Source organism: Pseudophryne corroboree, chromosome 7, assembly GCF_028390025.1.
Source record: "Pseudophryne corroboree isolate aPseCor3 chromosome 7, aPseCor3.hap2, whole genome shotgun sequence".
In the NCBI taxonomy this organism is placed as follows: Eukaryota; Metazoa; Chordata; class Amphibia; order Anura; family Myobatrachidae; genus Pseudophryne; species Pseudophryne corroboree.
Window position 1 is genome coordinate 476,064,394 of NC_086450.1, and position 14,713 is coordinate 476,079,106.

At 40.4% G+C, this 14,713-nt stretch overlaps 2 protein-coding genes across 2 annotated transcripts; one reads left to right on the forward strand and one right to left on the reverse strand.

Annotated features, from left to right (window-relative positions):
• Window positions 1-2,918: 2,918 nt before the first annotated feature.
• On the forward strand, window positions 2,919-5,398 carry LOC134944355 (E3 SUMO-protein ligase KIAA1586-like). The gene is made up of 2 exons (XM_063932935.1): window positions 2,919-2,946; window positions 3,618-5,398. The coding sequence occupies exons 1-2, from the start codon at window positions 2,919-2,921 to the stop codon at window positions 5,396-5,398; spliced, it is 1,809 nt and encodes a 602-aa protein (XP_063789005.1).
• A 6,517-nt stretch (window positions 5,399-11,915) lies between these two features.
• On the reverse strand, window positions 11,916-12,843 carry LOC134944356 (octapeptide-repeat protein T2-like; the record flags this gene model as incomplete). Its single annotated transcript, XM_063932936.1, has 3 exons — window positions 12,649-12,843; window positions 12,048-12,566; window positions 11,916-11,954 (listed from the first exon to the last, which is right to left on the reverse strand). Coding segments are annotated over exons 1-3 (753 nt in total), but the record flags the coding sequence as incomplete, so codon positions are not given.
• Between the last annotated feature and the right edge of the window lie 1,870 nt (window positions 12,844-14,713).

Below are 14,713 nucleotides of genomic sequence, written 5' to 3' on the forward strand. Positions count from 1 at the left end.
TAGGCCAGGGCCTCAGCCGTTCCTTGCCACTCCGTGTGGTAAATGGCATATTGGCAAGTTTACGCTTCTCCTCAGACGATTTTATTTTAGATTTTTGAGTCCTTTTTTTACTGATATTTTGTGTTTTGGATTTTACATGCTCTGTACTATGACATTGGGCATCGGCCTTGGCAGACGACGTTGATGGAATTTCATCGTCTCGGCCATGACTAGTGGCAGCAGCTTCAGCACGAGGTGGAAGTGGATCTTCATCTTTCCCTATTTTTGGAACCACAACATTTTTGTTTTCCCTATTTTAATAGGCACAACTAAAAGGCACCTCAGGTAAACAATGGAGATGGATGGATACTAGTATACTTATGGATGATGAGTGACTGACGACACAGAGGTAGCTACAGCCGTGGACTACCATACTGCGTCTGCTAGTATAGAGATGATAATTAATGATATGAAAAAAATATATATATAACTACTGTAGGTATATATAATATAATGACGGACCTGGTGGACACTGTCAGCAGACTCCTAAACTACTAGTATGAAGAAGATAGAAACAAAAAACCCCACCACAGGTAGGTAGGTATAAAATTATGGACGAGCACTGATGACACAGAGATAGCCATAGCCGTGGACTACCGTACTGCATCTGCTAGTATAGATAATATACTAAATAAATTACTACTGTAGGTATATAATATAATGACAGACCTGGTGGACACTGTCAGCAGACTCCTAAACTACTAGTATGAAGAAGATAGAAAAAAAAACCACCACAGGTAGGTAGGTAGGTATACAATTATGGACGAGCACTGACGACACAGAGATAGCCACAGCCGTGGACTACCGTACTGCGTCTGCTAGTATAGATAATATACTAAATATATATTTTACTGTAGGTATATAATATAATGACGGACCTGGTGGACACTGTCAGCAGACTCCTAAACTACTAGTATGAAGAAGATAGAAAAAAAAACCCACCACGGGTAGGTAGGTATACAATTATGGACGAGCACTGACGACACAGAGATAGCCACAGCCGTGGACTACCGTACTGCGTCTGCTAGTATAGATAATATACTAAATATATATTTTACTGTAGGTATATAATATAATGACGGACCTGGTGGACACTGTCAGCAGACTCCTAAACTACTAGTATGAAGAAGATAGAAAAAAAAAACCCACCACAGGTAGGTAGGTATACAATTATGGACGAGCACTGACGACACAGAGATAGCCACAGCCGTGGACTACCGTACTGCGTCTGCTAATATAGAGATGATAAAGATGATAGAGATGTAGGTAAATATTTATATAATATAATGAATGACGGACCTGCTGGACACTGTCAGGAGAATGCGTTTATAGAATTTAAAAAAAAACACCACAGGAGTGTTTAACTTTTTCAGGCAGACAATATACTGGTGGTCACTGGCAGCAAAAGTGTGCACTGTACTCCTGCTATAACTGCTCCCCAGTCTCCCCCACAATTAAGCTGTGTTAGCAGTGAGCACTCAGCACAGTCAGATATACATAGATGATATATCATGCAGCACACTGAGGCTGAGCACAGATATGGTATGTGACTGTGTATCGTTTTTTTTCAGGCAGAGAACGGATTATAAATAAAACTGGTGGTCACTATCAGCAAAACTCTGCACTGAGTACTCCTAATGCTCCCCAAAATTAGTAGTAAATCAATCAACTCAAGTGTCTCTCTAATCTAATCTAAATGGGGAGGACGCCAGCCACGTCCTCTCCCTATCAATCTCAATGCACGTGTGAAAATGGCGGCGACGCCCGGCTCCTTATATAGAATCCAAGTCTCGCAAGAATCCGACAGCGGGATGATGACGTTCGGGCGCACTCGAGTTAACCGAGCAAGACGGGAGGATCCGAGTCTGCTCGGACCCGTGCAAAAAAGGCTGAAGTTCGGGCAGGTTCGGATTCCGAGGAACCGAACCCGCTCATCTCTAGTAAATAGACCCCCGTGTGTGTGTGTGTGTGTGTGTGTGTGTGTGTGTGTGTCTGGTAGAGAGAGCTCTTGTCTCACCTCCATTTGTCTTGTTTAAGGCGCATGTGGGGTGAATTTTATACCAGCGTGGATAGTGTAAGGCAGGCATGTCCAAACTGCGGCCCTCCAGCTGTTAAGAATACACACATCCCAGCATGACACAGCTTTAGTATTCTCTGACAGCAAAACTGTGTCATGGCATGCTGGGATATGTAGTTTCACAACAGCTGGAGAGCCGCAGTTTGGACATGCCTGGTGTAAGGGATATGGAATTAATCTGCAATCACTGAAAAATCACTTTAGTAACATTTTTCTGTACTGCAAATTGCTGAAAAGGTTATTAATTTGCTTGGTAAAAAACTTTCTAGTTGTCATTTTCCAACATTAAAAAATATATTTTTAATACCATTTTTAATACCATTTTAATAACCTACAGTACTTTCTTTATGGCCACTAATATACTACCATATGGTCCTGCAACAGTATCTCAATTGCTTCTTCTTCGGGGTTCAGTATAATTTACCCACTTTCTCATACACTTCTATGTCGTGTATTGAAGAAAAGTCATGTGTACTCAGCCAGTGTCACAAAACATGTATTCTAATAGCTTGCAGTTTTTAGGTGCACGCATTTTTGCAATGTATTAAAAAATGCAGATTTGCTTTAGCAAATTTGCATTATTGAGCACTTTCTATTTTTTCATTTTATATCTGCTTTTTATATTTAACTATCACTGAATTGCAAATGCAATTTTCTCTATAAAAATTTTTTTAGTTTTTCTTGTGCTTATGGCTTAGTTTTTTCTATGAGCAAATAGTTTACTCTTGATTTATGTCACTCTTCGATATTTTTTTAAAATCTGTAATTATATTGTACAAAGTGGTAATAAAACTGTATATTTATGGACCTCGAAGAAAGAGATAACAAAGGTAAGTTTTTCCATAAAAAACATCACACCAGGTGATCTCTGCTTCTCCATACAGTGGAACTGACTGCCCATTTGCCTGCCGTTGGATGGAAGCAGATCTTTGCGTCATGGTAGAGTAGAACTCGCTGCCCATTTGCCTGCCGTTGGATGGAAGCAGATCTTTGCATCTCCATACAGTGGAACTCGCTACCCATTTGCCTGCCGTTCACAGACTGAAGCATGGTAAATCACTCTCCTAACGATCCCTTTTTTTTTTTTTTAAATGTGCAATTAGTGTACAAGGTGGTAGTAAAAATGTATATTCTTTTTCATAGGACCTGTGTACAGAATGACATCACACCTGCCAATCTTTGCATCTCCATACAGTGGAACTCGCTGCCCATTTGCCTGCCATTTATGGATGGAAGCACAGTAAGTCACACTCCTGAAGAAATGTTTTTTTTTTTTTTAAGTAATTGTAATATACAAAGTGGTAATAAAACTATATATTTTTGTCCCAGGCTAGGACCTGTGTACAATAAAGACAGTCTTTGGAATAATAAGTAATCGCATGCTAATTCACAGATACATAATGAAAAGAAATTTGCTAAGTTATTTCAAGCCAAAAAATAAGGAAGTCATCAAAATAGAAAGTGTTGAAATTAGTGACAGTGACGAGTCATGGTGCTTCAGAGGATGCGAGTGGGAGTACCATAGACCCAAGTGTTGAACAGATAAATGCAGATTGTGAACAGCGTAAGAAAAGAGTACGAGATGAAAATGAGAGTTCCATACCCGACTGCTGGACAGTTGAACAGGCATCTCAGTTTAAAGATAAATATGCCTGGCTAAAAATATCCAAAGGAAAAATTGGGTGTGATATTTGTGCTAGAGTTCAGACACTAGGATCTGGGGCTGAAACATTACGTGGATGTAGTAAAACATTATCCGTAGAATGGGCAACAAGCAATGTAGGTCCATATGGTGACACAAAATCAAAGGAGCAATTATCGCTGCGTAAAAGAATTCATGACCACCGTTATTCAAAAGCACATGAGGCAGCAGTTAAGATGTTACAGGAAAAAAACAATAATGTTTTACCACAGTTAGTTGCCCAACAATACAACGAACATATTCAAACAACTGTAAGAGTTTTCAGAACCGCTTACCATGTTGCTAAAAATAACCGTCCATTCACAGATCATCCACAGTTAATTGACCTACAGGAAGCCAATGGATGTGATCTAGGAAAAATATTGCAGAGCAACGTTGTATGCACAGATATAGTTACTCATATTTCATCAGAAATGAGAAAGCGACTCATTCAGAATATAGTAACCTTAAAACCAAAAGTCAGCATTCAAGTTGATGAAAGCACAAGTGTCTCTAAAAAAACCACACTGATCTTATATGTGCGAGCAATTATGGTGGCAATGGCAGGTGGAAGTTCTGAAGATTGCCAACCCACAACTTTTTTTCTTGATTTAGTTGAGCTTGAAAGTACAACAGCCCAGGGCATTTATGATTCCATACTATCCACTCTGAGCAAACATGGCTTATCAAAAAGTCTTTTGTCAGAAATTCTAATTGGTTTTGGAAGTGACGGAGCAGCAGTAATGCTTGGTTCTAAGTCTGGAGTTGCCACAATTCTACGTAAGGAGTTTCCAAACCTCATCAGTTGGCACTGCCTAAACCACCGCCTAGAGCTAGCTGTTTCAGATACAGTGAAGGATCTCACAGAAATATTTCACTTTCAGTCTTTTGTAGATAGTCTGTATACACTATACAGCCGTTGTCCAAAGAATTTGAGAGAGTTACAGAAGTGTTCAGCAGAACTCCATGACATTGTTTTAAGTATAGGTCGTGTACTTGATACCAGATGGGTTGCCTCAAGTTTCAGAACAGTATATGCTATATGGCGTTCATATCCTGTGTTGTTCAAGAATTTTCAAGAACAGGTGCAATGCAAAGGTAAAGAAAGCACAAAGTTTTACTCATTGAGTAGGCAATTGCAAAGTGAGGAGTTCCTTATGAATTTAGCCTTAATGTGTGATGCTCTGTCAGAACTTCGTGACCTTTCATTAGCTATACAAGACCGAAATATACACTTAGTAAAAGCTCAAAGGCTATTAGTGAGGCAGGTTCATGTTTTTGAGTCACGCATTGACAATGTAACAGGAATGTTCTCAAATGAGGCTTCTGAATCTATCTCGACAGGACATTTCAAAGGAGTAGAACTTATTAAAAATTTGAAAGTAAAAACCATCAGACGTGGACAGTTTTATGCTAGCCTAAAATCTAATATAGAAAATCGCTGTCTGTCATCAGAAGACAAAAAGTTTTACGAAGTTGTTAAAGTTACTTACAAAGACTTCTGGCCTGATGTCTTGCCAATGGAGTTTGGTGAAAAAGAGTTGAAAACCTTATGTGACCGTTTCCAAATTAATTTTGGAAAAACAAAGATGGCTTTCTGAGACTTCAAACACAACGGAGGCAAAAGTGTACCATCAGATTTGTTGCCACTTCTCCACTGCATACAAACGGTGCCATTTAGCAATGCAGAATGTGAAAGAGGTTTCAGTGTGATGAAAATAATAGCTACCAAGATAAGGAGTTCTCTTTCCATTCCTCACCTAGCAGAACTTATGATGATTAGCAAATGTGGTCCTCCACTTCACTTATGGAATCCAGTGCCTTATGTGAAATCTTGGTTAGCAAAAGGCAGACGAAGTGCTCTTCAAGATGTCTGCCTAACACGACGGAGAAAAGAGGATAGCTCCAGTTTCCAGCACTTGTGGCGTTTGTTATAGGTGAGTCAAACATTATTGCTAATTCTTGCTTTGTCTTAATCATTATATACATTGATCTCACTCGCTAAAGTGCATCTTTTACATGCTATAGGGTCCCCTGAATGCGGTTGTTTCCATTAGGGTTAGGCAGTGTAATGACTGGACCAATAGCTGCCATACAGTATCTTCATATAGAATGGCTTGGTCTTCAGGTTGCTCAGTATAAGAGAAGAGGCTAAGGCTAAGGCACCTTTCTTAAACCATCCATATTTAAGGGGCATTTAATGAGGGGAATCAGATTGATATTTTAGGGTTCTGTGGGTAATTTTCAAATAATATGTAATTGTATGACATGTACAATCCTCCCTAATGTTTACTCTCCTTTAGGAACAGGACAATGTTATAAAAGCACTGGGGCAGGCAAATCCCTGCAACCCGAATTGACACCTCATCTCCTACTTCCTCTGCGGGATGAACCTTCCAAAGACCACCACCTTGTTAGGATTCAGTCACCTGGGAATGGCAATGACCACCATCAAAAGACTTCGTCACCAGGGAATCAAAGACTCAATGTGGTAAGTATCACTAGTGGTGTTCTGTGTGTAACCTCCCCCACCAAGCCTTAAAAGTTTATATAAAACACACTTTTCTCTTCATGTTCAGCTCCATCCACAGTGCCAACATAACAGCCTGACCACTCATCTCCTACTTCCTCTGCGGGGTGAACTTTCCAAAGACGACCACTGTATTAAGACTCCGTCACCTTGCAATGGCAACGACCACCATCAAAAGACTTCGTCTCCAGGGAATCAAAGACTCAATGTGGTAAGTATCACTAGTGGTGTTCTGTGTGTAACTTCCTTAAAAAGTTTTTCTAAAATACCATATTCTCCATTTTCAGCTCATAAGGTTTTGAAACTCCTTACGTAGAATTGTGGAAAATCCAGACTTAACAAATTGACCCCTCATCTCCTACTTCCTCTGCGGGATGAACCTTCCAAAGACCACCACCTTTTTAGGATTCAGTCACCTGGGAATGGCAATGACGACCATCAAAAGACTTCGTCACCAGGGAATCACAGACTCAATGTGGTAAGTATCACTTGTAGTGTTCTGTGTGTAACTTCCCCCACCAAGCCTTAAAAGTTTATATAAAACACACTATTCTCTTCATGGTAAGCTCCATCCACAGTGCCAACATAACAGCCTGACCACTCATCTCCTACTTCCTCTGTGAGGTGAACTTTCCAAAGACGACCACTGTATTAAGACTCCGTCACCTTGCAATGGCAACGACCACCATCAAAAGACTTCGTCTCCAGGGAATCAAAGACTCAATGTGGTAAGTATCACTAGTGGTGTTCTGTGTGTAACTTCCTTAAAAAGTTTTTCTAAAATACCATATTCTCCATTTTCAGCTCATAAGGTTTTGAAACTCCTTACGTAGAATTGTGGAAAATCCAGACTTAACAAATTGACCCCTCATCTCCTACTTCCTCTGCGGGATGAACCTTCCAAAGACCACCACCTTTTTAGGATTCAGTCACCTGGGAATGGCAATGACGACCATCAAAAGACTTCGTCACCAGGGAATCACAGACTCAATGTGGTAAGTATCACTTGTAGTGTTCTGTGTGTAACTTCCCCCACCAAGCCTTAAAAGTTTATATAAAACACACTATTCTCTTCATGGTAAGCTCCATCCACAGTGCCAACATAACAGCCTGACCACTCATCTCCTACTTCCTCTGTGAGGTGAACTTTCCAAAGACGACCACTGTATTAAGACTCCGTCACCTGGCAATGGCAACGACCACCATCAAAAGACTTCGTCTCCAGGGAATCAAATACTCAATGTGGTAAGTATCACTAGTGGTGATCTGTGTGTAACTTCCTTTAAAAGTTTTTCTAAAATACCATATTCTCCATTTTCAGCTCATAAGGTTTTGAAACTCCTTACGTAGAATTGTGGAAAATCCAGACTTAACAAATTGACCCCTCATCTCCTACTTCCTCTGCGGGATGAACCTTCCAAAGACCACCACCTTGTTATAATTCAGTCACCTGGGAATGGCAATGACCACCATCAAAAGACTTCGTCACCAGGGAATCACAGACTCAATGTGGTAAGTATCACTAGTGGTGTTCTATGTGTAACCTCCCCCACCAAGCCTTAAAAGTTTATAAAAAACACACTTTTCTCTTCAAGTTCAGCTCCATCCACAGTGCCAACATAACAGCCTGACCACTCATCTACTACTTCCTCTGCGGGGTGAACTTTCCAAAGACGACCACTGTATTAAGACTCCGTCACCTTGCAATGGCAACGACCACCATCAAAAGACTTTGTCTCCAGGGAATCAAAGACTCAATGTGGTAAGTATCACTAGTGGTGTTCTGTGTGTAACTTCCTTAAAAGTTTTTCTAAAATACCATATTCTCCATTTTCAGCTCATAAGGTTTTGAAACTCCTTACGTAGAATTGTGGAAAATCCAGACTTAACAAATTGACCCCTCATCTCCTACTTCTTCTGCGGGATGAACCTTCCAAAGACAACCGCCTTGTTAGGATTCAGTCACCTGGGAATGGCAATGACCACCATCAAAAGACTTCGTCACCAGGGAATCACAGACTCAATGTGGTAAGTATCACTAGTAGTGTTCTGTGTGTAACCTCCCCCACCAAGCCTTAAAAGTTTATATAAAACACACTATTCTCTTCATGGTAAGCTCCATCCACAGTGCCAACATAACAGCCTGACCACTCATCTCCTACTTCCTCTGTGAGGTGAACTTTCCAAAGACGACCACTGTATTAAGACTCCGTCACCTGGCAATGGCAACAACCACCATCAAAAGATTTTGTCAACTGGCAATGGCAACGACCACCATAAGAGGACTCTGTCACCTGGTAATTAGACTAATTGTGATTTGCATTAAACCTTTATTTTATATCATTACATTAAAAAAACACTAACACCAGAATGTGACCTATTAAAAGTTCATAAGATCCTGTTTAGCACAGGATCAAATGTACTGATGAGAAAAATGTTTTAGTAACGCTGCAATGGGAGTGTTTGTAAATACAAATTTTGTGAAAATACAATGATTTTCTATATTATATCTTTTAAGGATAAAAAAATCTTGTGATTTGTAAAATTAAAAAATAAAAGAACAGCTGATTAACATATACTGTATGGCTTTATAATTTAACGTCCAACATCAAATGCAAAAACAATGGATATACTTGAAGGGGAGGGGCAGGGGTGTGTGGCATCTGACAGGTGGGAGGAGTTATGGTGTGGTATATGCCAGGTGGGAGGGGTCGGGGGTGTGGCAAACAAGGATAGGGCAAGGGGGGGTGAGTTCCACCACCTCTCTAGGACCACTTTGAGCACTAGGTAGGACCACTATGCACATCAACTCTAGAGTTGAAAAACTCTTTAAGACGTGTCTGTTAAATCTACAGAGATCAATTCTGCTGTTGAAGTCACTGTGCAGATTGGTAGGTACAAAGTTAAGTCCTTCGGATAATATACTAATTTCATCATCAGTGAGGGACCTAGATGACAAATTATATATTACTTATATATATATATATATATACTGTATATACACTAGGGAGCATTAGATTAGATTGTATTAGTACAATATTTAATCTAATTGGTTGACACCAGCATATGGTACTTTTTGTCCCTCTAATATAATGCAATAATATTATGTATCCATAATAAAACTACAGACACAGACATCACACTTGTAAGTTAAGAGCGATAATGTATATTTATAACATTTTAAGATGTAAAAGCAGAACATAATTATACTCCTACAGAAAATATAGATTGATATATGCTAAAACTGTTACAAAGTTTAAATTGTTTCAAATATTTAAAATGTAATGATTTGTATTTGTGATTATAAACTAAATTATAACAGACAACATATTTTATAGGATTTTATATGCATCCAGCCTGAATCTAATGATCCTAGATAATGATATTCATATTTACAGAAAAACTCTAAGAAATCAGAAAAAAAAAATAGTTTCCATGATAACTGTACAGATTTTGGGGGAGATGTACTAAGTACCAGTCAATCAGCTCCAACTGTCATTTTTCAAATACAGCCTGTAACATGGCAGTTATGAGCTGGTACTTTATCTCTCTCTACTTTATCGCTTTCCAAGGCTTAGTACATCTGCCTCTTTATGATCTGGCGGTGATGCTGGGACCACATAATCTATCCTTTAATCTGGGATTTCCATGCAGTAAAATAAGAGTTTTAGCAATGGGATAAAGCAGAATAAGTGACCAGAATGTAAATTGCAGAATGTCATCTATATAGTAAAATGGCATTATTACATTTGCCATTATCAGGTAGAAAGCAAAGTCAGTAATAACACGCACAATCAGTGACCGGACAGCTCGGACATGACCCTGGAGCTGGGCAGATGTTACATGAGAGTCTCCCTGCTTCACCCTGCAGACGTGTCTCAGCAAAGTCCTGACACTGACCCCGATACACAGACACGTCACACAGTACGGGAGGCCGAAGCCAAAAAATGAGGAAACGGTGAGGCAAACATAATCCCAAGTAAATGCATTAGAAGACATATATGAGCTGTCACTGTTATTTCTGGAAATGCCAATGTGCGTTGTCCATAAGATTGGCACATTAATGACAATGGAACATACCAGTGATCCCATTATCAGCTGCACAACAGAAGACGGGAACCTTGCCTTGACCCGATGGAAAAGCCAGTGGGGAACATTCAGCAATGTAACAGAGTAGAAGATGGAGAGCCAGGTGCTGTTCCAGACATCAAACTGAAGAAGAGCAATTTGTAGCATTAATATGAACAAAAATACATGTTTTCCCAGCACCCAGTATATCCCGAGGAAGTTGCAGATACCATGAACAGTCATATTGCTCTGGAAGAGGAGACTGGAAATCACTGTAACACACTGGATTTTATCACAAAACCCCGGATTACTGAGCTCTCTCCTGTGCCTGAGAAACATAAAGAAAATTGTACAGTTTATGATGATCCCAGATATCCAAATAATCATCATAGTAATCAGTATGGACAGGTTCAGTGCTGACCACATTGTCTGTCTGTGTGATCCAAGTAATGAGGAGTATACAGAAGTGAAGCCTTTATTTATATGATGACTGAGGAGGAGAGTCAGGTAAATATGAGCATCAGATGCAAATAATCTGAGTATCAGTATGACAGGTGTGCGCTGTGTATAATGGGCACCTGATTCATGTTTGTAAGCAAAGAAATGATAAGTAACTGTGCTAAAACACGTGCACTGCAGGTGGGGCTGATGTAACATGTGCAGAGAGGGTTAGACTTGGGTGGGTTATATTGTCTCTGTGCAGGTTAAATACTGGCTGCTTTATTATTACACTGCAATTTAGATTTCAGTGTGAACACACCCCACCCAAATCTAACTCTCTCTGCACATGTTACATCAGCCCAACCTGCAGTACAGCATGGTTTTGCATAGTTGCTCGATAATTTGCTTTACTTACAAATCTGAATCAGCCGCCTCTTAAATAAGGCAAAGGAGGGACCCTCTGGCTTCATCTGGGAGACGTTCATCAATCAGTATGGTTTGTAACGTATGCAACAGAATTGATGTGGCTGTTGCGCTGATTTACATTACGGTTACCACACAATACATTCTGGCTGAATAAAGATACAACACGTCATGAAAAATCAGCATCTTGATTTTTTTAAACTTTTTTTCCACATAAAAAGTTATTTTAAACACAATGGTCACACATAAATAAAAAAACAAGTAACTAGAATCACATTTAGAAGCACCCAATGTTATATTCCTTTAAAATGGGGGTAAACAACGTGTTCAGTATATAGAATGCAACCACGATTTTCCTTCTGACATCACCCTACAGTCAGGCATTACAGTCGAGGTCTTCAACATCACTCATTTGGTCTGGGCTTTGCCCCAGCTGTGTCAGCCAGGTCAAGATGCGTAACTCCTAATGTGGATAGCAACTCTGCATGATAAAGATGGTGGGCTGGGTGAAAGGTCAGTTCTACACTCGCTGCATACTCCAAATCTCTCTCTCTCTCTCTCTCTCTCTCTCTCTCTCTCTTACTGTATTTCTGTGTGTGTATGTGTGTGTGTGTGTGTGTGTCTCTGTCACTCTCTCTCTCTTTCTTTTTCTCTCTGTCTTTTTCTCTCTTCCTGTCTTTCTGTTTCTCTCTCTCCATAATCTCTCTCTCTCTCTCTCTTTCTGTCTTTCTCTTTCTGTGTGTGTGTCTTTCTCTCAGTCTCTCCCTCTATCTCTCTCTCTCAGTTGCTCTCTCTATCTCTCTTTCTGTCTTTCTCTTTCTGTGTGTGTCTCTCCCTCTTTTTGTCTTTCTATTTCTGTGTGTCTCTCCCTCTTTTTGTCTTTCTCTTTCTGTGTGTGTGTCTCTCTCTCTTTCTGTCTCTCCCTCTGTCTGTCTCTCTCTCTCTGTCTCTCCCTCTCTCTCTCTCTCTGTCCCTCTCTCTTTTTTCTGTATCTCTCTTTCTTTTTCTCTCTTTCGCTTTCTTTTTCTGTCTCTTCCTGTCTTTCTGTGTCTCTCCTTCTTTTTGTCTTTCTCTTTCTGTGTGTGTGTCTCTCTCTTTCTGTCTCTCCCTCTGTCTGTCTCTCTCTCTCTGTCTCTCCCTCTGTCTCTCTCTCTGTCCCTCTCTCTTTTTTTCTGTATCTCTCTTTCTTTTTGTCTCTTTCTCTGTCTTTTTCTGTCTCTTCCTGTCTTTCTGTTTCTCTCCCTCCATAATCTCTCTCTCTTTCTGTCTTTCTCTTTCTGTGTCTCTTTCCCTTTCTGTGTGTCTCTCTCTCCCTCATTTTGTCTTTCTGTGTGTGTGTATATTTGTGTGTGTGTGTGTGTGTGTGTGTGTGTGTGTGTGCGTCTCTCTCTCTCTGTCTCTCCCTCGGTCCCTCTGTCTGTCCCTCTCTTTCTCTCTTTCTGTCTCTCTCTTTCTTTTTCTATTTCTCTCTCTCTGTCGTTTTCTGTCTCTTCCTGTCTTTCTGTTTCTCTCCCTCCATAATCTCTCTCTCTTTCTCTCACACTCTCTCTTAATTCTGCTACTGCTGTGGCTGCTCTGTAACATGACATTTCATTACACCGCTGAGTGCTGTCGGTGACTTTACGTCTTCCATAGACTACCATAATGTAACCTACTAGCTCTGCGTATTGCAGCACTTCCTTAATTTTCATGAAACTAGTGTGATGCGTTGATAATTGCCGCCAGTAGTTTGTCCTGTGGTTGGAGAAATTGTACAAACTGTATTTCATCTTCAACTTTTGATGCCCTTAATGATCGTTCACAAAATTAAATCAGCGTCTGCAGGCAAGATCCCTAAGTTTGTTTCCTGATAAAGCATCCCTCCTGGTACATGCTTTGAATAAAAGGACCTGACTCCTCCAAAGAAATTTGGGTAATACAGAGATTGGCTCTGACCACAATATCTCTCAATGATGTAGCGACATTAACTGTGGCAATGATTGCATTCTCTTACAGCTTTCCTCAGGTTTGACAGCTAGTCACTCAAGATTTACTTGTCCTCCCTTGTCATTTGGAACATATCCAATTGGAATTATCTGCCAATTCTAATTTACAGGCCTATGTTAAAACCTCCTCTGATTTTCATGATAACATCAGATCTCCACTGGGATAGGAAGATTTCCCCCCACAAATAGCCATATGGGGAGAATGGTCAGTGGAAGAAAATGGCGCTTATATAAGTACTTTAGAACTGAGCGCTAAAAAAATTACTTCTCCAATCTCTTTAGCTTCCCAAGAAGACACAATGCTCTTGTTCTACTCTGGACAATATGACAGCTTTCTCCTGCATCAACAGAATGGGGAACATCTTTTCATGTTACCTTGCATGGCAGCTTTGGACATTTGGCAGAAGACCATAGAAAGGAACATTGGCCCTCATTCCAAGTTGATCGCTAGCTGCTTTCATTCGCAGTGCAGCGATCAGGCAAAAAACCCGCAAGTTTGCGCATGCGTATGGGGTGCACTGCACAGCGTGTCGTAATTTCACAAAAGCCACTGCAGTTTTACACAAGGTCTAGCAACGCTTTTCAGTCGCACTGCTGGCTGCAGAGTGATTGACAGGAAGTGGGTGTTTCTGGGTGGTAACTAACCGTTTTCGGGGAGTGTGTGAAAAAATGCAGGCGTGTCAGATGTAAACGCAGGAGTGGCTTGAAAAACGTAGGCGTAGCTGGGCGAACGCAGGGCGTGTTTGTTACGTCAAAACAGGAACTAAATAGTCTTAAGTGATTGCAAGCTAGAAGTAGGCCTGGAGCTACTCTGAAATTGCGCAATCTTTTTTCTGTAGCAGCAAGATCCTTACGTTCGCACTTCTGCTAAGCTAAGATACACTCCCAGAGGGCGGCGGCTTAGCATTTGCACTGCTGCTAAAAGCAGCTAACGAGCGAACAACTCGTAATGAGGGCCATAATTCTAAAAGCAATAACCTGCCTGTACATATAAACCTACTGGCAGATTCAATTTCCTCTCCCTGACTACCTTGACTTCCTTATTATATATTATGTTTGTTTCAAGACGATGGATTCCCTCTTAGCTTTTGCATTTGCAGTGAGAGGAGTTGGGCTTACCTTATTAATTATCTCATATCCGTGATTTCCCATCCCCAGAAGACTGCCAAATTATTCACAAGGGTCACGCCAAAACCCTCTTATGTATAATGTTTTAGTAGAATTTGACAACGTAAAGATGATAAAGAACCAATGGGGTAATACCAAGTTGGTCGCAGCAGGAATTTTGTTAGCAGTTGGGCAAAAACATGTGCAGAGAGAGTTAGATTTGGGTGTGGTGAGTTCAATCTGCAATCTTATTTGCAGTGTAAAAATAAAGCAGCCAGTATTTACCCTGCACAGAAACAATATAACCCACCCAAATCTAACTCTCTCTGCACATGTTATATCTGCCCCACCTGCACTGCACA